The sequence below is a fragment of the Nannospalax galili genome, unplaced genomic scaffold, assembly GCF_000622305.1.
Source record: "Nannospalax galili isolate Female #2095 unplaced genomic scaffold, S.galili_v1.0 scaffold768, whole genome shotgun sequence".
Lineage (NCBI taxonomy): Eukaryota > Metazoa > Chordata > Mammalia > Rodentia > Spalacidae > Nannospalax > Nannospalax galili.
The window spans coordinates 5,947,016-5,973,102 of NW_008360317.1; the positions used below are offsets into that span (position 1 = coordinate 5,947,016).

Sequence of the window (26,087 nt, forward strand, 5' to 3'; positions counted from 1 at the left end):
CTTAACCACTGATCCATCTCTCCAGCCCAGAAACCCTACATTTTCATTATTTTTTTCTGGTGATAGAAAAATAAAACTGCCTAGGAACGCAGGCAAGTTAACTCACTATTACTGTTCATTCATTGTCGTAGCTCAGCAGCTCTTGTTCATGTTGTGATTAAAATTTTTTAATTAATAGATAACTGAATGATCCAGAAAGTTTAAAACACTGTAGTTGGAATGTAGTTCTAGAAGTTGACATTCCAAGTAAATGGAAAAAATGTGAAAACTTCTGTAGGACCTTAAGTGAAAACCTTTCTGGCCTTTCTTTTATCTACTACTTAGGTAGATGAGTGTTTCTACAACATAAAGCAAGCTACCTCACTGAGTTCCCACATAGAAGGTTTTAATATTTAATGCATAATTCATATGTATATCAGGCTTAGCACTAAAGAAATGTAGGAAAGAGTCAATGGCTTTGATCCATTTAGCAGATGTTAGTGTGTATTGGTTTATTTCTCTGTATTATACAGTCCTTTGAATGTGAGTAAATTCATAGGCAAGAATTCAGATGTATTTTTGTGTGGGTTAAAATCTGTTTTCATAGATGCCTTAAATAAATAAAACTCTTCATAAATACAATTTCTTGGCTTCTCCAGTTCTACTTTGAAATTATTTTTAAATTGTCTTCAAAAATTTAGTTTCAGTATTTCATCCAGAATGATTAAATAGGGGATGGGTACTTATACCTACCCCTCTTATGCAGGTCTAAGCAGTTTGGTTATAGTCAGTGGACTCACACAGAGCTGTACACTGAAATTGAGGTATGTGCATTAGGTTGGAGGATTCATAGCATTCTAGACAAAGGAAAAACTGTGCAAAGACTGAAAAAAAGTAAGAACTTGTCAGTTTCAAGAGGTGGGCAGGGCAAGAGTGGTTAAGATGATGCTGGAGAATAAGCAGGGCCATGGAGGGCAAAACACAGTAAGACTTTGCCTCCAAAACCCACTCCTACAACTTTAACATGGGACTGTGATCCTGCCTTGACAATGGGCTAGGTATATATATGAAGTCATAGTAAGTGACACAGCTAATTTTTACTTTCCATTCACTGTACCAAGCTCTGCTCTGCACTGTCTCAAATACTGCTTCTTTTATGTTTATTAAAATTGGTTCAACAGGCCAGGTGTGGTGGCGCATGCCTTTAATCCCAGCACTCAGAAGACAGAGGGCAAGCAGATCTCTGAGTTCAAGGGAGACCTTGTCTCAAAAAAAAAAAAAAACTTTCAACAAATGGTTATTTTTTTAAATACTATTTTTTATTTTATGTGTATGAGTGTATTGCCTGCATGTGTATAAGTGTACCCATGCTATGCAATGGCCCCATAGCCCATAGTTCAGAAGAGGGTGTTGGATTCCCCTGGAACTGGAATTACAGGCTGTTATCATCCACCATGTAGGTGCTGGGATTCAAACCCAGGTCCTCTGCAAGAGCTGCCAGTGCTCTTAACCACTGAACCATCTTTCCAGCCCCCATGCAAGTATTTATTGATCACCTATAATTTTATATCATAGCCACCCCTCAACCCCATAGTTACCTGTTTATATGTTCATAGCTTCAAGATTATGAAATTGGGGTGAGGAGGTGCTGGAGAGATGGTTAGGAGCTCATACTGCTCTTGCAGAGGATCCAAGTTCAAATCACAACTGCCTGTAACTCCAGCTCCAGGGGGAATCCAACACCTCTGTCTCTGTGGGTACTAGTGAACTCATTCTCTCTCTCTCTCACTCTCTCTCGCTCTCTCTTAAAAATAAAAATCTTGAAAAATTATGAAATCCTATTTTTATGTTAAGTCTTGTGTGATGTGGTCACCAAGCAACACAATGTTTCTGAAAATTAGTAAATGAGTAGATAAATGAGTTTATGAAGCACATGACTATCATATTTTAGTACTGTAAAATTATTTGAATAATTTCTCTTAAATCAATCTTACATCAATCCTCATTTCTCATTCTTTTTTCTTTTATAGTAGCATTAACAAATTCAAAATCTGCTATTTATTAGCCTTTAATTCTAGAAAAAAGAAAACATACTAGTTTCAAAGCCTTTATTCTAGTACAAGTCACTGATATATAGTCATATCCTTTTCTAGATTTAAGTAGTCATTTTGCATATTCTAAAATATTGTCATCTTCAGATGGAAATAAGAAAAATAATCAAAATAGACACATGTTAAGTACTATATATATGTTTTTATTTCTTGAGATAGTGCCCTTCCATGCCACCCAGGCTGAGCTCCAGCTTGTGTTAGTGCCTCAATATCCCAAATGATTGGACTATAAGCACGCACTACCATGCCTGACCTAAAAGTCTTTTTATTTTGAAAATTTTTAAATTCACATGCCTTTGGAAGAAATAACAGAAAAATCCCATTTTCTCGTCTATCAGATTTTCCTAATGATACAGTCGCAGTATCACAGTCACAGTATCACAACAGGAAATAGACATTGATGAAATGCACAGACTTCAGCTCTGCTTGTGTCACAGGGACTCACATGTGTCTGTTGGATAGTTCTGTGAGTTTTATCACGTGTCATTGCTGAGACACTTCTGCAGTCACTATACAAAAAAGTTCCATCACAAAGGTCCTTTGTGCCATGCTTTTACAGATAGAGCGGCCCTTTTTCACCCCACTTCCTAACACCTGGTCAAGGCTAATCTCTTCTCCATCTCCACAATTTTGTCATTTTAAGGCTGTTATAAACAGATCATACAGTATAGAAACTTTGGGATAGCTTTTATCACTCAGCATAATTCCCTTAGGAATATAATTCCCTTAGTACTCAAATTGAGTGCTTTTAAAAAGTGATTTGCCAGGGGCTGGAGAGATGGCTCAGTGGTTAAGAGCACTTGACTGCTCTTGCAGAGGACCCAGGTTCGATTCTCAGCACCTACATGGCAGCTACAAACCATCCTTAACTCCAGTTCCAGGGGAATCTGAAGCCCTCTTCTGACTTCCATGGCATTGCACAACACAGATGCACTCATTTACATGCAGGCAATACACTCATACACATAAAATAAAATAATAAAATAAAATAAAATAAAATAGTGATTTGCCAAGATCTAGTCCAGTACCTTTCCTGCTCACCACTGGCTGGCCACTCTCATTTAGGAAAAGAATGAGGGCATGGAGAAGCACTGCACAGGCAACTGTGCTCTGCTGAGAGGGCTCCCCCAGGACAACTCTGGGTGAAGGAGGTACACAGCCAGCACTCACTGCTCCCTCAGGCTTTCAGCCGAGAAATGAAAATTATTTTTCTGTTGGACATGCTGGTCTCTTGGTAGAAGAGTTATATTTCTGACTAAAGGGCATTGCCCAGCCCCATATTGTATTTCCAAAGGGTATTCCAGTCAGTTCATCTTACGTTTTTCTTTGACTCCCTTAATTTTTACATCCTGACTAATTTAAAACAAATTATTATGTAAGTTAAGTTCTAAATGTGATTTCTTAGATAATTGATATTATCTAAGAAATAAAAATGGTAGTTTGAAAACATGTATTGAAGAGCTCTTCTTCCATTGGCCTTGCAGGAGATGAGCATGGGCCACTAATAATAGTCACTAATAGATCATTAATCATCTTGTTTTATTTTGCCTCAGAAATAATTATTAAGTATATAATTTATTTGGATGATTTAAATACCATCTCCTGAGTATTTTATTATATAATAGCTCCATTCATACCAAGTTATTTTGAGTCCTGATTAACCATTTTCTTTTTTGACAAGTGCACAAAAGTGTGTAATACTTAAAAGAAGTGTCTTTTTAACCCGGTGCTTTGTGGAGGATCCCACTACCTCACAAGTGGATATATATGTTTTTTTTCTTTTACACTGAGAAGATTTTGAGTACAATACAGGAATGATTAACTGTTGGCTGGCCTATGTATGAAGGTGACTGTCTGAATGATTGCTTTCAAAGTTTCTTCTAAAAGAAATACAAGAATTCAGTATTTTCACCTGTTAGTGCTAATAGTCCCAGGCTGGGTACTAAGGCACATTCATACTTCTTATGTAGGAACAAGTTGTTTTCGTAGGTTGGTGCCCAGAAAAGACCAAGCTATTAACTGATCACAGTAATAACTTGCTCTTCATCTTCATCTGAAAACTAGGCCAAATATATGTTAATATGGTAGCTCACAACTAATTTTGCTTTGCAAAATGTCTTACCAAATGATAGCATTTAGATTAACTGTGGCGTGTTGCTGACAATAAAGATCTGAGGCCCAACAAATTAGATTGAGGTGCTTAAGATGTTTGAACTACCCTGGTTGTGTCCACAGCACTACCAGGAAGTCATGATTTACCCCCAGGCTACCTGCTACACAGAGCTACACAGTGAATGTGGCTTTGAATCTTATCTCTGCCCTTTCCAGTTCCATTTCTGCATGGCGCCCTTAAACTGAAAAAGTTTGGATATTAGTCAACAAATGCTGGCTAAGTCCTTACCCACTATGTGCACTGCAGGTGTTTCAGGCCATGAGTTACTTTACTCAATAACGTGATCCTTACATTAACTGTTTTGATTTTTCTTTCTTGAAACAGCCTCTGTCAGATTTAGCTAATTTTAACTGTAAGACTTGATAAATTCACAGGCTTGCAGTTGTGGTATTCTCTCCATTCCCCATCCAGAGGCTGGTCTGGTTTCCTCTGAGTAGAAGATCTTAAATCATACTTTGCTTGAAATTTTTTTTATAGCCCAGAGCTACCTTCAGACTCTACCACGACTTAACAATTTAGATATTTTCTGGAGCTAGGTAGGTTACGAAGTGTATGAAGAAGGCCAGGGTGAGTAAGGAGGAGTTAAAAGGGCTGTGTCAAACTGAAGATTCATGTCCACATATAAACATTGAAGAAAAAAAAGTAATTATTTTAAAACAGTATCAAACACATTTAAAGACCAAAAGTTTCTAGTATTCTGAAGAGATAATAGACCATTGATTTTTTTTGAAATATAGAAGTATATTGTCAGTTTATTGGTTAATGATGTGTGCCCATTTTAAACTATGAATTGTTGAGAACTTAGTATGAACCCATAATATAGAGTGGGAGATGTATATGTGTGTTATTATTTTGTCTTTAAGCTCATAAGAGGAAATAAGAGAAACCTATAGATGATTCCTTTAGCCAAACTTGGAGAACAGAGGTCTTAACTTAGGCTCAGTGAATTATCTTAAGAGAATACCGTGAATATCTTGTAACTTCATTTTTAAATGTTACATTTATGGCCTGGCATGGTGGCACACCCCTTTAATCCCAGTACTCAGGAGGCAGAGACAGGTGGCTCTCTGTGAGCTCAAGGCCAGCCTGGTGTACATAGTGAGTTCCAGGGCAGCTGGGGCTATAGGGGGACCCTGTCTCCAAAAGAAAAAAAAGTTACATTTATGGGGCTGGGGAGCTGGCTTAGTGGTTAAGAGCACTAGCTTCTCTTCAGCAGACCTGGGTTTGCTTCCCAGCACCACATAGTGGCTAACAGTGGTCTGTAACTCCAGTCTGTGGGTTCTGACACCCTTTTCTGGCCTCTGTAGATGCTACATGCACTGGTGCACTTACACATACATACAAGCAAAACACTCATACACATCAAATAAATATAAAATTTTGTTTTTGGCCTTTTTGAGATGTGGTCATTCTATACCCTCAGCTGGCCTGAAACTCGCTATGTAGACCAGACTGTCCTCAATCTCACAGCAATCCGCCTGTCTCTGCCTTCCAAATGCTGGGATTAAAGACATGTGCCAACATGCCTGGCTAAAAAATATTAAAAAAGAAAAAAAAAAAAGACCCACAAAACTTTAAAGAAGAGTTTGCGGTTCACAGCAAAACTAAGAGAAAGGTATTGAGATTTCTTGTATGCCCTCTACCCTCACACATGTGTAGCCTCTCACATGATAAACATCCTCCAAAGTGTGCATTTGTTTCAATTGATAGCTTTTGTTTTTCTGTTTCTCTTTGAGACAATCTTTGGGGGAGGGAGGCTGGGGATGGAGAGGTTGTGGGAATTGACCCCAGGGCCTCATTCATGCTAAGCATGTGCTCTATCACTGAGCTACACCCTTGCTCCTAGACTCAGTGGTTTTGTCACCCTAGGGACTGGGGGTAGGGGAGCATGAAACAACACCTAAGAAGTAGATGTGTGTTGTTTTGTTTCCACAGTACTGTTTTATGACCACCTTTCTTTCACTTAGTATATTATATACATCTTTCATTATCAAAACATATGCATCTACATCTTGAATCATTTAACAGCTCTATGGATTTCCATGCACTATGAGTTGTTTTTCCATTTTTAAATTGATAAATATCAGCAAAAATTAAAAGTGCTCTTAGGAGCCAGCAAGATTACTCAGAAGATAAAAGGAGCTTGCAACTGAGACTCCTGCAAACTGTTCTCTGACCTCTACACAGATACCACAAGTGCTCCATCAGACAGATAGATGCTCACATGCATGCACATACAGATAAATACAAGAAAAATTATCTTTTAAAAGTATACTTTAGTGTTACCTGTAAAGATTCTGAAGAATGCATTTGTTCATTTGTTACTTTTTAATATTATAATTTTAATAAAAATACAAATGAAATTAATTTTAAACTTTAAATATAATTTAAAAGATAATAGGTTCATATCATTTGTATAATTCTCAAAAGACTTGACTTATACTTTGTTTCTGGTTAAACAAACACTGAAACAGAATCCTTATAAGGGTTATTATTTCTTGGACATTGATGACTGGTGGTCTTATTTATGCAGTACTTTGGAACCTTTAATATATTGCATATAGGGCTGAAGAGATGACTCAGCCGTTAAGAACATTGGCATTGCACGACATGGGTGAACTTACCTACATGCAGGCAATATACTCATACACATAAAATAAAAAATAATAAATAAAATAATGCATATCAATTCAGAGCATGATTTTTTTAAATAGTTTTAAATTTCATTTATTATTTTTATCTTATATGTATGCATGTATTGCTTGTATGTAGGTAAGTGCACCCATGTCGTGCAAAGCCCATGGAGGACAAAAGAGGCTGCCAAATCCCAGGGAACTGGAGTTACAGACAGTTGTTAGCTGTCATGTGGGTGCTGGGATTCGAACCCAGGTCCTCTGCAAGAACAGCCAGAGTTCTTAGCCACTGAGCCATCTTTCCAGCCCCAAGAGCATGATATGCTTTTATTACTGGTAAAGAAACAGTCCTGAATAGTCGCATATCTTAAGAACTAAAAACTGTATTGCACAGATGTTAGCTTTTTTGCTTGAAGAATCATGCCCTATTTGCTATGAGAAATAAATTGATGCTTTTGTTTTTTTTTTTTTTAACAATCCAACAATTACTGCAAATTATTGCCTAACCTTGTTTCAGTGAGACACAGAGTTTCTGTATATTGCAGGTTAAGAGTATCCCTTATTTGAAATGGTTAGGATCACAAGTATTTCAGATTTTAGAGTTGACTTATTGAGCTTCCCTAAGCTGAAATGTACTCAAAGGGTTTAGAGTTGGGGATTAATGATGTTCACTTTGCACTTCTTATAGTCACGTGATTTCATCATTTATCTTCCTAAAGCAAGCTTTTTATATAATCTCATTTTTAAAAGGCAACAAGAAAATTTTATTGGATAGAAAGAACCTATCACCTAGAATATAATATAAATTTTCCCCTTTTCTTTTTTGTTGAGGTTACAAACAGAATGCAGGTTCTTATTCAGAGTACAAGTCTCTTCCATCTAATAGAGTCTAGTCCATTCTGCATTGTTCGTGTGTTCCACATAGTGAGGTATCAGAAGTGGGTTGCCATGACTGTGATTAAAAAGATAAATCAGTGACCAGAGTGGTAAGCAAATATATATTGATTTGGATACAGGAATCCAGTAGATGCTAAACAAGATTGCTGGAGTTCTTCTTGTTTTTCTTATTTGGTGACAAAACCGTCAGGGTCAACATTTTTACTCGTTATTGAATAAAGAAATGTATATTTACAGTAGTAGTAGTGGTCATAATCTACAGCTTAGTTGTAGACACTGTAAATTCATAAGCATAATGACTTTGATTTTCTGCATGTATATGTGTGTGTATGGAGGCTAGAGATGACTGTCAGGTGGCTTCTTCAATTGCTTCTGCACCTTATTTTTTGAAACAATCTCTCAGTGAACCTAGAACTCAGCAATTAGGCTAGACTGGCTGGCCATCAGCTCCAGGGATCCAAACTTGGGTCCTTAGGTTTTTGGCAGCAAGTATTTTATTGACTAAGCTATCTCTCCAGCCCCTCCTGACTTTTGGTTTTCTTTCACTCACAAATATATCTACAATACACTCATATTAAATAATAGGAAGTTGGGGCTGGAGAGATGACTTAACTAGGTTAAGAACAGTGACTGCTCTTGCAAAAGACCCAGGTTCAAATCCCAGCACCCACATGGCAGCTAACAATAGTCTGTAACTCCAGTTCCAGGGGGATCTGTCACCCTTGTCTGTCGTCCACAGGGACTGCGTGACACAGGGGCACTTACATACATGTAGGCATAACACTCATACACATAAAATAAAAAATTTATTTTAATTTTAAAAATTAAAAGGTGGTAAAGTTATATGCCAATTCCCATTATAAAAACAGCTTAAAAGAATGTAAATAAATAATGTGACTACAAAGTGCTTGTCCATGAGCAGGACACCTATATCAGACCTCTGCCACCCAAGGCTCTGGTATCATTGATGAAGAGAGGGGGCAGAAAGATTGTAAGAGCCAGGGGAGGTGCATGACCATAAGGGAACAGTTTTTCAGGTGGCCAGGAAGTTACTCATATGAACTTACAGCAATGGTAACAAGATCCACAAGGCCCATGCAAACTCAAACTAGACAAAAACCCAGCATAGAAGTGGGGAAATGGGAAAGAAGCCTCTACCGTAGCTGAGGAACTATTGGCAACCAATGACTACTGGAAGAGGGAGAGTTGATTTTCTTTAAGGGAGTGATGCTAAATAGGTTGACTAGGCTCCAGGGGATGAACTCCCACTTGGGGATACAAATGTGGCTCAATAAGCTTTAACATATATGACAGAATGCATGAAATCTGGTGGGGGGGTTGTGGAAAGATGTAGATGGGGGAGGTCTAATATGATCAAGATATATCATATGAAATATTCAAAAATTCAAAAAAATTATGACATAATAAAAAAATAATGTGACATGAAAGCAAAAGGAAATGGGGCTACTTAAAAGGAAGATGGGGATCAACACAAGTTTCTAGGAAAAGGACCATGAGGTAAAAGGGGAAGGAGGATTACTAAGTATAATGGGATATATGCATGAAGATGCCATAGTGAAGCTACTTTGTTTGATGACTTAATTAATAATTTAAAGAATTAAGAACATCAGATGATACTGGCAGTAGTTTAGAATGTGCTTTAAATGAAAAACCTATGCAAAGCATTTTTGTGTTAAAAAGCTAAGATTTATATTAAGAGAATTATTGTCTTCTTTCAGATTAATTTGCGCCTCATCTTGGTGAGTGGAAAAACAAAGGAGTTCCTGTTCTCCCCTAATGATTCTGCTGCTGACATTGCGAAGCATGTGTATGATAACTGGCCCATGGGTGAGTGCGGGCTTGCTCTCCAGGGTGCTGATTCTTTATGCCCTGCCTGTTCCACAAGCATTTTTGAAAAAGTTATAAAATGAGAAAGAACAAATAACTGAGGACATGTGTCCCAGACTTAGTGGGGACCACTGTGTCCTTCCCTGGATTTTCCCCTTCATCTTTCTCCATCCCAGAGTAGTGAAGGAGGCTGATGTGCAGAGACCCTGTTTTTGTCTTTGTGGGAGTATGTTTAATGCACATACAATTTCATATCAATAAATTATTTGTACCAAACACAAAGGAAAAAGAAACTGTCTTAACAAAGATGCTCTCCTTTGGTTCCTCTGTGCATGGCCTATTTGAAACAGGGTTAACTTGGAACTCATGTTTCCTGTGTTCCCTGAACAAGATCCAGGGAGCGTGAAGTCTGTCTATGCTTTGTGTTTTCAAACTGTGCCACAGTGAAGGGTCTGGGAGTATACTTTCATCTCCTCCTTTTTCTGCTTCTTCCCTGTCTATTAAGACTCTGCCTTGCCTCTTCAAGTGAGTCTTTATGTTTTTCCTTTAAACTTTCCCCAAGTATCTCCATGACCCTTTCTGTGCATGCACCATAGGGTAACACTGTTTAGCTGATCTCATTTAATTTTTTCTCAGTACAAAAGATTGAACCCAAGGTTTTGTGCAGGTTAGGCAAGTACCCTGTCACTAAGCTGTATCCCCAGCTATTTTATTTATTATTATTTTTTTATTTTATGTGTATGCATGTATTGCCTGCATGTAGGTAAGTACGCCTGTGTCATGCAATACCTGAGGAGGACAGAAGAGACTGTTGGATCCCCTGAAACTGGAGTTATGGACAGTTGTTAGCTGCCATGTGGGTACTGGGATTTGAACCCGGGTCTTCTGCAAAAACAGTGTCCAAAACAGAGCCATCTCTCTAGCGACCCCCCCCCCAGCTATTTTTTATTTTGATAAAGGATCTTACTAAATTGCTCAAGGTGCCCTCAAACTTGGAATTCTCATGCCTCAGCTTCCCCAGTAGATAAACAACCATGCCAAATCTATATAGTTTTATTAGCTAAAGCAATTTGGACTTTTAAAGGACGAGACCTGTTTCAGTAAAGATCACAATATATTCAAAATGATCCATGAAGTCTATGTGTCTATGTTTCTCTGCTTTATATGGGGTATTGTAGAGGTAGAGGAAGAAAAGTCTCTGTGGTTTGTTTTTTCTTTTGGTCTTTTTGAGACAGGGTCTCTCTGTAGCCCCAGCCAGCCTGAACTCACAGAGATCCGCCTGCCTTCCTCCGACGTACTGGGACTAAAGGCATGTGCCACCATGCGTGGCTCAGAAAATTCTTATAGATCCCTTAGTACCAACTTAAATTATTTTTATTATAATGTGCACTTTAAAATATAGAAACAGGGCTGGGGAGATGACTCAGTGAGTAAAGAGCTTGGTTTTAGAAGTATGAAGACCTGAGTTTGAATCCCAGAACTCATGCCTTAGCATAAACCTATAATCCCAGCATTCCTCCAGCAAGATAGGAAGAAAAGACAGGAGAGTTCCCAGAAACCCACAGGCAATTAGCCTGGCACATGCAGTGGTGAACAACAGAGAGACCCTGTCTCAAGGTGGAATGTGAGGACCAACTCCCAGGGTTGCCCTCTGACTTCCACACACACACCTCCACACACACATACAAAAACAAAATATAGAAAAATAAAACCCAACTAAAATTCTTCATCTCTATGAACTTACAAAAGCCATAAAACTAAAATGGATCTGTAAAGAAAATGCAAATGAATTTCTAAAAATAATAATATTCACCTTCATAAAAGTGTTTTTGCTGAAACAGATTCCCCACTGGCACAATGATTCCCAAATTTGGCAGGCGAGCTTTACCACACAACCTTTGTCTATGCGCTGTGCCAGCTTGTCATTCAGTCTGCCCTTCGAAAGAATACATCATTTTTTTAAAAAATTCATTTAGGTCCTGTTCTTTTTTTTATTCATTTGTTGACAATTAAAACAATATAATCATAAGCCATGTATATAAATGGGCACTAGAATCCCAGGGCTATGCTTGGTCATCATCAGGTAGTTAATTGGATCATCCACAGATCTCTTGCAGATTTGTCATTAAAACGAACAGTTGAGAAATTCTTAAAGGACTTTCAGATCCTAAGAACTTGTCTCTGTGCTCATAGCCCTAGGTCGAAGAAACATTAATTAGGGAAATACTTTAATTATGGATTTTTTTCTCCCTCTCTGTTACCAAGGGCCTAGTACTAAATCAAGAAGATGCTGAAGTGATGACTCAGCAGTTAAGAGCCCCTCTTACAGAGAACCTGGGTACAGTTTCCAGCACCCACATGACAGCTAATAACTGTAACTCAAATTCCAGGGAATCTCACGTCCTCTTCTGACCTCTGCAGGCATTGCACACATGTACTGCACTTAAATGCAGGCAAAGCATTCATACACATAAAGTAAAAATAAATAAATAAAAGAGGCTGGGGTTCAGAAAAGCCTGTAGCTTTCAGACTATTAGATATTTGTTTAGACATGCTGGAAGGCATCGGCAGGAAGATTAGCTTGCTGAGCACAGTGTGATGTGTAAGTTCTGTGCGTGGGCCTGGGAGAGGTATCCTCGGCTGTGTGAATGTTGTAGTAAGGGCCACACAAGGAAAGGATGATCCCATTCAAAAATTATTTATGTAATAATATTATTTGTGTAATTGTTTTACTAAGTACTGAATTTTTAAAAATCCCTTGTGCACACCTGTAGTCCCAGCACTTGGGAGGCAGAGGCAGGCGGATCTCTGTGAATTCAAGGCTAGCCTGGTCTTCATAGTGATTTCCAGGCCAGCTGGGGCTACAGGGAGACCCTGTCGCAAAAAAAAAAAAAAAATTTCCTTAAATTATCCCACTGATTTAAATAGAGATACCTAATGTAGGTCTTCCCCATTAAATGCATAAGCAAGGCACCACCTAGCACTGGAAATTGATTGTATAAGCTATATGCTATTTACTTTTAGGAAAAAAGACTTTTGTCAAACTTACTCATCAGATTTAGATACTACAGAACATAAAAAGGAACTCTTAAACAAAATATTTAAATAAAAAATTTAGACTTAAATTGTATCACATAAGGTACTAAAAATCAGTAAATGTAAATATTCATTGATTCTAGTAAGGAAAAAAAAAGTAAATATGTGATCATTAGAAGAAAGTACTGCCTGGTGTGGTGGATTCTAGCACTTGGGAAGCAGAGGCAGGCAGATCTCTAAATTCCAGGCCAACCAGTGCTACATAGTGAGACCCTGTCTTAAAAAAGAAAAAAGAGGCTGGAGAGATGGCTCAGCCATTAAGAGCACTGACTGATCTTGCAGAAGGATTCCCAGCACCCACATGGCGGCTACAAACCATCCTTAACTCCAGTTCCGGGGGAATCCGAAGCCCTCTTCTGACCTCTGCGGCATTGCACAACACGGGTGCACTCACATACATGCAGGCAATACATTCATACACATAAAATAAAAATAGTGAATAAAAAAAAGAAAGCATAAAGAAGAAGTACTTTGGTGGCAGTTTTGTGAGAATGTTGCTGACAGGTAGGTAGAGTGAACACATAGCTATACCTGGGTCTGCTAATAACATGTTCCTGATGCCTCAGAGCCCTCCTTAAGATTTGCTCTACAAGTGTCTCTAAATTTCAGATCCTGGACAGGGGAAAGGAAATAAGAATTATTATATTAAATGAATGGTACAGAAATCATGAGAGTCTGTTAGGATAGTAAGAATATGTAGCTTTACATTTTTTGCATCTCAAAAAACTAACTTAAATATTCTTAGAATTACTAACCTTTTTTCAGTATTAAACCTTTATATCAAAGGATCACTTACCTCTTGACCAGAAATATTCTATGAAACAATGGTTTTAAAAGCAGTGAATTCGGGGCTGGCGAGATGGCTCAGCAGTTAAGAACACTGGTTGTTCTTGCAGAAGACTCGGGTTCGAATCCCAGCACCCACATGGCAGCTACCAACTGTCTGTAACTCCAGTTGCAGAGGATACGACAGCCTCTTCTGTCCTCCGCAAACATTGCACGATATGGGTGTACTTATCTACACGCAGGCAATACACACGTACACATAAAAATAATAAAATATTTTTTAAAAAAGCAGTGAATTCAAAGTAATTCATACTGAAGTGTTAATGGCTTATCTTATCATCCATCCAGAACAGGCACAGTGGAGTCAGAAGACAGCAAAGGCTCACTAGGAGGAAAGAGGGGCAAAGGAAGGGCATGCATGGGGCAGGTGGGCTGGAAATGGCTGAGATTCATTTATACTCCACCAGGTTCTCTTGTGTCTGATGATTTTATCAAATGTGCATACATTGCTTTGTATAGAAGGAAGATCCTTTATTAACCTTTCTTTTCTATCCTTACTCTTCTCAGAGCTTGTCTAGTATCTCATGCTTTTATAAAAAAGCAAGCACTTCAGACTAGAGTTGTTGACAAAGGTGACAGAGGAATTCTCAAACCCACAATTAGAGCTTAAATTGTTAGAACTACAAGCTAATGAAGATTGCCAACCTGTCAGGTGTCAGAACATCAGTCTCTGTATGCTGTGTTAAATACTGTTAACCCATGCTATGAACTATTACCAATTTCTCTTTGGAGTCTCTGCACTTTCCCAGCTTTGATGTGTCTTGTCTCTTGTAATGCTTTTTAGTTGGCCTCAAAAATAAAATAAAAATATATCGACATTATCTATTACTCCTTTAAAAAATCTTTGAGAAATTTGTTACTGTCATTAAATGTACAAGCTAGAAGTTTGTCATTGGGTGTACATTTTAATATTTAGCAATATTTGTTATTCTGTTACTGACAACTAAAATTAATTTTCAAATGATACATATCTACTAGGATAGGATTTTTTTCCTCCCAGCCCATTTAATTATTTAAACTTCAGGCCTACAACTTGGCACACTTCAGTATACTTTGAGAGGCAAAAACTAGTCTTTCCTTGCATCTCTTCCCCCTTGTTGAGCAAAGTCAAAAGGAACAAAGGCCACAGTGACTAAGTGGTTAGGAGGCTCTTCACTGTGGAGTCTGGACAGTACAGCAGCAGCTCTGGTGTGTTGCTGCAGTACCTAACTGGTTCTCTGGCTTCTTTCAGACTGGGAAGAAGAGCAGGTCAGTAGTCCAAACATTCTACGACTTATTTATCAAGGAAGATTTCTACATGGAAACGTCACATTAGGAGGTAATAATGTCTCTCTCCTGCTGATATTACTCATTTGTTTATTTTAAATGTTGATGCTTTTGAATTGACTAAAAAATGATAAATTCAAACTTGGAATTCTGCCTATGTTTGGTGTGCCTACTCCTGTATATTTTGCCTTCTGTTAAGTATATTTTAGTACTGACTATCTTAAGAAATAAACCCTCTCCCGTTCCAAGAATACATGCCTGCTCTTTTATAAATGTGATTTTATTGTATCTCTGATAATATAATTTAGATGTGATGTCTTTAAGTTAAAATTCACTACAGAAATGAGGAAAAGTTTATGACAATTGGCTTTCACATGTAAAAGATATTTCCTATTGAGCTGATAGAATTGCCAATTGTGTAAGGATAAAAGTAGCTGCTGTGAGGACAGCACTTAAGCAGCTGAAAAACAGAGTTGGAACCAGGCTGTGCAAGCCATGCCCTAGCTCCCCTAGCTAGGTGACCTTGAGCAAGGACTTGCATCAAAATCTCCCACTTTCCTTTGAGCAATAGGGATAAAATAGTACCTGCTACTTTGGTTGGGGTAAGTAAATTCATTTATGTATTGAAAGCTCTTAGAGCAATGCTTGGTACATAGTGAATACTGTAATTGTTAGTTGTTACTATTCTTTATTTGTGATTGGAGAAATGTAGTTCAGTAGTGCCCCCTTATGGGTATACTTTCTACCATAGGCAGAATTCATTTTTAATATGTGTTTCAAATATATTCGGCAATTTGAAAATTGCAGCTATATGCTTATGACATCCTTGCTTCAGTATAATCAAGCTTTTCCTTCTAAACAATGAAATATTTAACCTGTTCTTCCTTCAAAATAGAATATTTTTGTTCATTTGGTTAGCATGTATTTACTGAACTCTTTATGTGCCAACGCTAATAAACACTTGGGGAGACAAAGATGATAAAACCTCCCCTCAGGGTGTCAAGAGTTATAAAGTCCACTGTGAAAAAACTGAGTTGAGGTTTAAAGCTGCTGGCTACAGTGATTTCAACAATGTCAGATTGGTAGACTACTTCAGAGTCTGCTCTCACACAGCCTAGTTTGTGGCAGTGTAAGAAGTAGTCTAAAAAATGTTGTAGTCTACACTGCACTTAAAGGTAGAACTTTTTGATATGTAACTTTTTATAGGTTTTGTGTAATTAGATGGACCCTCCCCTAATATGAGAGTAAAGATTATTAGCTACTTAGCTCTTTTATGCAAGTATTAAAGATGATGCCATTATTCAGTATTTTTTAATATTTTATTATTTTTATGTGTATGAGTATTCCTTGCATGTATGTAAGTGTACCCATGTCATGCAATTCCCACAAAGGTCAGAAGAGGGTATCATATCCCCTGAAACTGGAGTTACAGATGGTTGTTAGCCACCATGTGGATGCTGGGAGTTAAACATCAGTCTTCTACAAGAGCAGCCAAGTGCTCTTAACCCCTGAGCCATTGCTCCAGCCCCAATTCATTCAGTAGTTGTTTTTGTTTTGTTTTGTTTTGTTTTGTTGGAATAATGGTTTCCATTAGCTCTGTTCTTTTGGGGGCGGGGGCAGGAATCATAATGATGAGTTTATTGGGCTTGCTGACAGAGCATGGGGAGGTGTTATTTACAGAAGAGTTGGCACCCCCCATTTATGGCTGTGCTGGAAAGCCCACACTCAAATATAGATATAGATCCTGTGATTTCCCAACAACCACACAAAATGGTGAGAGAGGTGCCTCATGGCGTTCTCAGCTTATATATCCTTAGCCCCTCTTCCACATGCAACTAAGGTCAACTCATTGGGTGGGAAGGCCCCCATCCACTCCTTGATGGCGTGGGAAGGAGGTGTGACTATAGCTTGCCGGCATAGTTGGGGGGACACTTCCAGTTAACACGCCACCCCTTCCTCTCGCTTTTACGTTCTTCCTACCAACCTCTTCTGCAAAAGTTCCTGAGCCCTGGAGGGGGTGATAGGTGTGGGATGGCACTGAATTTTCTGGTATCTGAATCATTTGTTATCTGTGGGCTGTGGGCCCATTTCAGTGGAATTCCATCTACTATAAAAACACAAAACAGCAAGAAGCAAGAACATCTAAACAGTGGCTTCGATATATTTTTTTAAAACATCTTTATGGCTCAAATAAGATCTTGAATTAAAAATTGATAAATGAAAAAAACAAACTAAATAAGTGTTAATTGAGCTGAGTTTCTTGACTCTGAATGAACAAGTCTCCATCTCCCTCTTAATATTGATCTATTGAGCAGTTTTCCACAAGCTCCTTAATTGTCTTTGCATTGTGGCTCCAGTGTTGAGTGTTAAGGTCATAGAATGTATTCAAACCAAGGTGGTTGACTCATTCTCATTAAAATATAGATTTCTAAACCATTTTTAAAAATTCATTTTGGAATAATTAGCAGAATGACTCATCTCATTGTTACCATTATGTGTAGCTGTCAGTCTTCTGGAAGCGGATTACACTACCTCTGGCCTTTGTGATCCAGTTAGGTGGTATGGAAAACAGGAGACCTTGGTTGATCAGTCACTGGGTTTTGGTTAAGCTAGATGCTTGCACTCCACTGTTTGCCTTTCTAGTTGCCGTTTTTCTTTTATTTCCTTGTGTTTTTAATGCCCCTGCTAAAGAGGTAGCTCACAGTGATGGCAGCTGTCTTCAAGCATTTGCATGACTGGTGTAGAAGGCTTCAGCTTGCGTCCTGTGTTTGGCCAGCCCTTGTCCTGTAGCTCTGTGAGTAGGCTTAGGGCCTACAGCTACAAATCAAAGGCAGACAGTTTGGTTTGGTTTTATTTAATTTTTTTTAAAAATATTTTATTATTTTTATTTTATGTGTATGTGTGTATTGCCTGCATGTAGGTAAGTGTACCCGTGTCATGCAGTGTTTGTGAAGAACAGAAGAGACTGTCAGATTCCCTGGACTGGAGTTACAGACAGTTGTTAGCTGCCATGTGGGTGCTGAGATTTGTACCTGGGTCTTCTGCAAGAGCAGTCAGTGTTCTTAACTGCTGAGCCATCTCTCCAGCCCCTTATTTAATATTTTTTAAATTGACAATTACAAAATATTTAAATTTTTTGTTATGGGTGGGGTAACGTGACAAATACAGAGGACAACCTTGTGGAGTCAGTTCTTTCTGTTCACCTTTATGTGAGTTCCCAGGATTAAATTCAGGTTCTCAGGCTGAGCCATTTTAGCAGCCCAGAGAAAATATTTGAACATATTTTACCTAAAAGAATGGCCCACCATGGGAATAAATGGAGTCCTTATTACAGGCGATGTTCAAACAGTGAGTGAGTGACTGGGAAATGGTGGGCATACAGACAAGGCTGATGGCCTTTGGGTCACTGTGGGACACATGCAGGAGGGGCCCCTATCATTTGCCCAGGCTGGCCAGGAAACCTTGGGCTCCAGCAATCCTCCTGCCTTAGCCTCTGAGTAGCAGGGACTACAGGAGCAACATGCTCCACCTAGTTTCTCTGTCATTCTTGAAATCTGTGGTTCAGTAAGTTTCAGTAAGTTTTTGATTATTGGGTCTCTTTAAACATTCCTGAGTCCCCTTTTTTGAGGTGTAATCTTGTAGTCACATGCAGTTTCAGTCCACTAAAGGAGAGGCCTGACAACAGTCCTACTGTTAGAGAAGGGAGGATGATCAGCTTTAGCCATCAGTAGGATCAGCTCATTATTTCCAGGTATGGTTCAGAGAAACTGTGCATGACCATCACCTAGGATGCTCATTTTAATTTTAATTTCTACTTGTTTACTTTTTGTGTGATGTTAAGAATAGAATCCAGGGTCTTAGGCATGCTAGGCAAGCACTTTACCTCTGAGCTACACCTCCAGCATCCAATACTCATTTTAAAATGCAAATTTCTACATGTTCCCTCTTTCCCACCAATTTTTCTACTGAGTTAAACCCCGGTGATTTTTATGGGGAAAGTTGAAAACCTTACTTTCTGGATGTTGTTCAGGGTCTTAGAAAACAAATCTCTTCAGTGCCGAAAAAGCAGCGGAGACCAGGCTTCTTCCCTTACTAGTGACAGTGCCAGCATCATACCTGCTGCATCTAGTTAAATTTAAATGGAGAGGGTCTGGAGAGATGACTCAGCAGTTAAGAGCACTGGCTACTTTTGCAGAAGACCTGGGTTTAATTTCCAGCACCCACATGGCAGCTGGCAACTGTCTGTAGTTCCAGTTCCAGGGGATCCAGCGCCCTCTTTTGATCTCCACAGGCATTGAATGACGTGGGTACACTTACATGCATGTAGGCAGTATACTCATGCACATAAAGATAGTAAATAAAATATTTTTTAAAAATTTAAATGGAGAAACAAGAAAATCTGCATCTTCTAGTAGTGAGCCCCACAGGAGCTTAGAAAAGCCCTTGATTCTGTGAACTAGTAGTAATATTGACAATAATTAGAAATCTTCAAATCTATGTGTTAGCTCAAATCACATAGAGCAGCATTTGAAAAGTGAGTGAGAGGAAGGTCATAAATTAAGTGCAGTAATTTTATAAGTCAGCTGACATGCAGTTAAATTTTTGAAACATCTCTTCTAAACTTTTCTCTAAACTAAAAAAAAAAATTCTGCTTAAAACAAAACTTCTAGAAAATACTTTCTCTTGCCTCCTCTAAAGGCGGTTACTGATATTAACAGATTATGTATTTTCTTTTCTTAAATAATATAGCTTTATGTGTCATGACAGTGGCCATAACTGTAAGAAATGGCTTTTAAACTGTGAACCTCTCCTCTGAGTATGTGAACCTTGTCTCCTTGGTAGACAAGATGCAGCCTGCGAAAGAACATTAGAAAAGAAATCAGCTTTTGAAATGATTTCAGTTCTGGCTAGCGATTTTAACAGATGTGTATATAACAGATTTTTTTCTGCTTTTCTCATAGCGTTAAAACTTCCTTTTGGCAAAACAACAGTGATGCATTTAGTGGCCAGAGAGACCTTGCCAGAGCCCAACTCTCAAGGTAAGCGCTCCCTGGAGAAGTGTCGCATTTGAGTCATAAAAACAGGCATTCAGACATGGCTGGTTCCTCCTGGACACTTTAAAGAAAAAGAAATGTTCGTAGTTTGGGAATCGAGCTTGTCAAGGAAGTAACCAGACATTTTTGAAACATGCTAAAATTAAAAGATCCCTTATTACAGGCTTGTAATTTCTTTTAAAAGCAACCATTAAGAAAACCCAAGCTGTCTCTGATGAAACCTTGGCCCTTTGCCCTCCCTCCCCTGAGACCAGCCGTCATCTAAACCAGGCCCCTCTCTTTGCGCCCAGGTCAGAGGAATCGGGAGAAGACTGGTGAGAGTAACTGCTGTGTGATCCTGTGATGCTGCAGCCAGCACCCATGGCAGTCTGTTCACATTGTTGGGACAGAGGAGACTCAACACAGCTGCTGACACCTTTAGGAAAGTCGGCCTGCACATCTGTGGGATTAATCACTCACAAACTCGGTCATCTTTTCTCACGAAGTGAAAAGAACCAAGAACATTTTTCACTATGAGTTTTTATCTCTTGTATTTCTTGTTTATGTTGAGCATTCTAAAACATGCAGTTGATCTCCAGGGGAAAAGTTAACAAGTTATCTTTCACAGCAGAAACTGTTTGCTGCCACAAAAATTTTCATCACCAGAAGTAATAAATTAAGTGTTCCAAATACAATTTGCACTTAAAAAAAAAAAAAAAGATTGTCATTGTTTTCCTCATCAGCAGAACATAAGAGTGTGTGGTACTCCTATACACAGTTCCATACTGGAAGACACTCAGCAATCAATGAAGTTAATTATGGGGCCAACCTGACAGGGAAAAATGGAAAAGAAACTGAAATGTTGGGTGAATTCTACCAAAGTCAAGTCAGTCATGGTGGCTGCCCTGCACAGAATACTAAACAGAGTGACGATATTCACTGCAGCAAATGAAAACATGTGCCTGTTGTTAAAGCACTCCGCAGAGGCTTCCTTGAATGCCCTGCACTGAGTCCTCCTTGCTGAGTGCTCCTTGAGACAGCACAGGGGGCGGCAGTGTGTCCCCAGCCTTAACCCAAGGGGCCAGTCTCAGAGGCTGTCATTACTGTGCAGAAACGGTAGAAACCTCAGCGCTGATCCCTTTTATGTATTTGAATATCAGAAAATTGACATTTTCCACTATCGTTGCTTACCCGTAACTGTGCCCACATCATGTTACTCATTAAAGTTCAGATGAATCCTTACAAACTAGAAACCTCCATATTCTAATTTTGTTACTTTATAGTAGTTTGCATTTGGAATCAGTGCTTGCAATTGTATTAAAATCAAAAGCTGATTTTTAAGGCATACATGACTAGTAATGCCACTCTTATTTTTACCAATAATTTAAAAATTGATATGCTACAAACAATTTGCACAGCACTAAAGCATGAGCTAGTTTCATCTAAACCTGTAAAAAAAAATATGAAAGATTTTATATTTTTTTCACTAGGAAGAAATTCTTCCTGGATGAAATTACAAATATGTGTAGACTATATTTAATAAAAGTCTTATAAAATATCTAATTATAGAACTTAAATATAGATTGGCGTGTAGTATATAGATCAATATTCCATATCAATAACTTTAGCCTTTTTAAAAATGAAGTTGCAGGCTGACATTACATCCTGTATTTAATGAGTGTTCTTGGCTCTCACAGACATTAAGTGTAAATGGTTTCTGATGGTCAGCTTTGTTTAAATGCAATCAGGTTATTTTATTCGTTGTTAATGCTTTGATGAAAAGGCTTTATATGCAGTAGATCTACGAAAATATTGTTCATACTGATCAGAATTAAATTTGTATAGAGCAGAGTTTTAAAATGAATGTAAATAGCACTAAACCTTTCCTTTCTGCAACCTGTACTTAAGTCTTTCTGTAAACTAAATAAAAAAAATTGTAGTGCATTTTGGTGGTAATTTTAAAGGTCTTGATTAGGTCAATAATTGTTTAAGCATTGTCTCATCTATGTTAAAATTAATTTTCTACTTCTATTTCTGAATCTTTTAAAATTCATTTGATTAATATTCTATTGATAATTTGGGAGTACTCCCAGTATATCTTTAATATTTAACCTGATTAATTTGTGTACAATCACAGCAGTGAGTAGAATTATGTAGTCTGTTAAATATTTATATGTTCTGCTGGCTAGCTCAAATGTGAATTCTTAGTGCTGACTAAAGAAGATTCTAGAGTTACTGAATTGGGCAGTTAGGCATTATGGCTCTATTCTTTTGTAAATCAAACTACTGCCTATTTTTTTTAATACTTATTTTATTCTAATTACTCTTCTGTTTTTCCAAAGTTAAAGACTATCGGTTAATTATGATTGCGTACTATCTTGATTTCCAATACATTTTAATGTGTGTTCCCACATTACATATCTCCCTTTATTAAGACTTCAATTTGGAGTTTCCTCCATGGGAATAAACTGGCTCATTAGCAAAGAAGGAATTCTCTCACTCAATACCTAATGCTATAGTTGTACAAAATGAAGAAAGAATTAAGAGCAGTAAATTATATAATGAAAACAAAAGTTTAGATTTCTTAATACTGTATTCATGAAAGTCCCCAACTGTCCCTTTAGAAACAGTTCCTTGGACTACGGATGGGTAAAATATGATTGATCACATCCAAGGCTTGCATTTGAAGATCCCTCTGCCAAAAATAGTAGCTGGCTTCCCTAAGGGTGATTGATGCAGGGACCCAGTGGTGTGAATAAAGCCTGAGTCATGGGCTGGGCCCTACCTGGCCTGGCTAGCTCAGTCATCTCTTTGACCTAAAGTGTCCTAGACTTTAGGTGCTCTGAGTAAGGCAGATCTTGGTTAAACCTCAGCATGCCTTCCTGGTTGGAACTGTTTGCTTCTCTGTCCTCATTCACACTGAGGTTTTCTCACGACAAAGTTATCCTGGGTTTCCTGAAGTCATCTTGATCAACCCTGCAGTCATTTTGTTAGTGGATTTGTGGTGAGCCGTGTTAATATGAAAAGAAATTAAAAGTTTCTTCATCTGTTGTAGAATAATGCTCTTAAATGATTTCCATCCATAAATTTGGAGTATTTTCCTATTTATCTCTATTTTCTCTTTTTCTCCTTTGTTCAATTTATTTTATGACACTTCAGTAAAATTCAACTTGGCTCCAGCCTCAATTCTGCTGTATTTTATATCTACATTGTTAAAAAATAATAAAATAAATAAAAATAATTAAATAATTTAAAAATAAATAAAAATGGGCTCAGTGCTGGGGTGTAAGTGATAGGGCATTTTCTTGGCATGTCCAAGGCCCTGGGGGAAAATTCAAGATGAGAAAATATCTGTCAGTAAGATGGGAGTTTGGGGACTGAGGGGAGTGGCACACTCCCTTTTGCTTGTGCCATAGTGGCCAAGGACTCTGGATACCTTAAAAAAATTTTTTTTTTTATTTCTGGCAGGGGAGGGCACAACTTGAGGGAATCCATTCTCTGGTGTGTGTGTGTGTGTGTGTGTGTGTGTGGACAACTTGAGGGAATCAGTTCTCTGGTTGTGTGTGTGTGTGTGTGGACAACTTGAGGGAATCAGTTCTTTGGTGTGTGTGTGTGTGTATGTGTGTGGACAGCTTGAGGGAATCAGTTCTCTGGTTGTGTGTGTGTGTGTGTGTGTGTGTGTGTGTGTGTGTGTGTGTGGACAATTTGAGGGAATCAGTTCTCTGGTCCTGGGCATCAAACAGGTCTTCAGGCTTGGTGGCAAACACCTTCACCCACTGAGCCATCTTCCCACCTCTTGACCTGCTGATAATGCCATCCAATCCATCCAATCAGGGTTACAAAACCAGAGTTCTTAGATTCCTATAGACCCAGAAGGAAAGAATGATTCTCACGGAAATGTGAGACGCCTGCAGAGTAACAAACTCACACCGTCAGGTTTCATGAGGAACCTAGTTAAGGCAGAAACACTGCTTCCGCAGTCACCACTTCCTCCTGGCTGATTTCTCTGGAGGGGAGGGGACTCAACCGTTCCTACACAGCTGGAGGAGCTTGACCTTATCCTAGCCCAGGGGCAAAGCCACTTCCCTTTGGTGTAATGGACTAGGCAGTGGGGAAGGGACCTCACTCTATCAGAAACTTGGTAACTGCTTAGGGTATTTCTGGGCAAAGTTCCTATGGAGACTTTGCAAGAAATGGTATTTGTCTCTGGATGTGGTGACAACACTGCCTTGCCCTCCTTGCAACCCAGAGGGCTGCTAGCTTGGGGCAAGGCAGCAGCTGTGGAGTTGGACCATAGAAATAGACCTGGCCCCCAGCACGGGTGCTGACTTTCCCCACTGCAAGTCCCTCAGAACTTGCATTGCTGGTTTACTTGCTGAGGATGTTTATTATTATTAAAGATCCCTCGAATGATGCCAAGGCATCCACCCTCTACCCATAAAATTCGGTTAGAAAACATGATGGTTCTATGTTCAGATCCTTCAAAAACCCGTTGTCGGTCTAAAGTTATACTGAGGAGAATGAACGATATGAGGAGACATTGTGGCTTGAAGTCAGCTCTCCATTCGCAGAATTTTTAAATTCATCAGCCAAGGAAATTTGGAGATGCAAATCAAGAATGAACACACCTCTGAAAATAATGTAAAGGCCCTGGGTGGGCCAGCCAGACTTGGAAAATAGTTTTTTTTAAAATACCTATTTATACACAAGGGGTACACCACTGGTTTTCAACCCTATGGTATATTTCCCCAGCTGGCCTGGAACTTGTATGTAGACCAAGTTTGCCTAGATCTCAGAGATTCACCTGCCTCTGCCTCCCAAGTACTGTGACTAAAGACGTTCTCCACCATTCTTGTTGGCTGGTTGGTTGGTTGGTTGGTTGGTTGGTTGGTTTGAAATAGGGTCTCATGTAGCCCAGGCCAGCCTTGAATTTGATAAATCATCAGGGATGACCTTGAATTCTGATCCTCCCACTTCTGCCACCTGGGTGCTGGGATTACAGATTTGAGTCACCAATACCTATAGTAAGGCGGTGCTGGGGATCAAAGGAACCCAAGACCTGGTAAATAGGAAGCAGCAGAGCCACATCCCCCGGAGACTTAATCTGTGATTTTTTTTTTTTCATGTTTGCCTGGGTCTCTGGTCATTTAAATGAAATCTGAAGACTTGAGGCTTGGAGTTAGATGTGTTGTTTTTGCAAATGATTGCAGGCAGAAGCACTTCTATAAGAATCCGAGGAAAAACTGTAGAAAGGCAGATGGGAACTGGAATGGTCACAGTGGAGCTGGCAGCCCAGTGAGCTGGAAGCTGCTGCAGAGTTCTGGTTCTGGGTCCAGAAAGAGCTGCCAGCTCTGTAGGCAGCAGAGTGTGGAGGGCTCCCCAGGCTGCCCCCATCACCCCAAGCATCCTGGCTCTAACTGCAGGGAATCCCTCAGGCCTCCTGCATCTTCACATTTCGCTGAAGCCCCCATAGGACCTCTGAACTTTCCCCACTTCCCACCACACCTTCTCTTCCAAAACCCTTCCCTGCCACTGAAACTTGGTATCTCCCAAAAATCTGCCGTGGGGCGCAACCCCTTCTCTGGCAGTTCGCTCCACTGCCTTGCTCTGAGATAGCACTTCGCCTTTGGAAGAAGTGTTTTCTAAAGCAACCACTTATGGAATGCTTACTGGGTGATGAGCCCTGTTTGTTGGTTGTGACATGGACCCCTTTTTCAGATGATGACATTTAAAACCAGGCATGGTGGCCCAGGCCTGTAATCCCAGTACTGGAGAGATGGAAGCAGGTGGATCAGAAGTTGATTTCCAGCTACATAGAGAATATAAGGCAGCCGAGTGTCGTGACACACAACCTTTAATCCCAGCACTTGGGAGGCAGAGGCAGGAGGATCTGTGAGTTCAAGGCCAGCCTGGTCTACATAGTGTGTTCCAGGCCAGCTGGGACTACAAGGAGATCCTGTCTCAAAAAAATACCAAAAAAAAAAAAAAAAAGTTGAGAATATAAGGCTAGCCTAGGCTACATGAGATCCTATCTAAAAACTTTATTGTTGCTCTTAAAATTGATGTTTGTCTACAGAACATCTCATGATTATATAAAACTGAAGAAAAAAAAGTATTTTTTTAATTTTTTAAAAATTATTTATTATTTTATGTGTATCCGTGTATTGCCTGCATGTAGGTAAGTGCACCCATGTCGTGCAATGCC

General features: G+C 39.0%; 1 protein-coding gene across 1 annotated transcript in view; it reads left to right on the forward strand.

Moving 5' to 3' along the window:
- Positions 1-21,826, forward strand: part of Ubl3 (ubiquitin like 3) — a 61,180-nt gene extending 39,354 nt beyond the window's left edge. The window contains exons 2-5 of the mRNA XM_008825047.3: positions 9,533-9,641; positions 14,815-14,901; positions 19,811-19,888; positions 20,194-21,826. Of these exons, the coding sequence (XP_008823269.1) occupies positions 9,533-9,641; positions 14,815-14,901; positions 19,811-19,888; positions 20,194-20,246 (327 nt within the window). The 3' untranslated portion in view covers positions 20,247-21,826. The remainder of the gene's footprint in view (positions 1-9,532; positions 9,642-14,814; positions 14,902-19,810; positions 19,889-20,193) is intronic.
- The last annotated feature ends 4,261 nt before the right edge of the window (positions 21,827-26,087 follow it).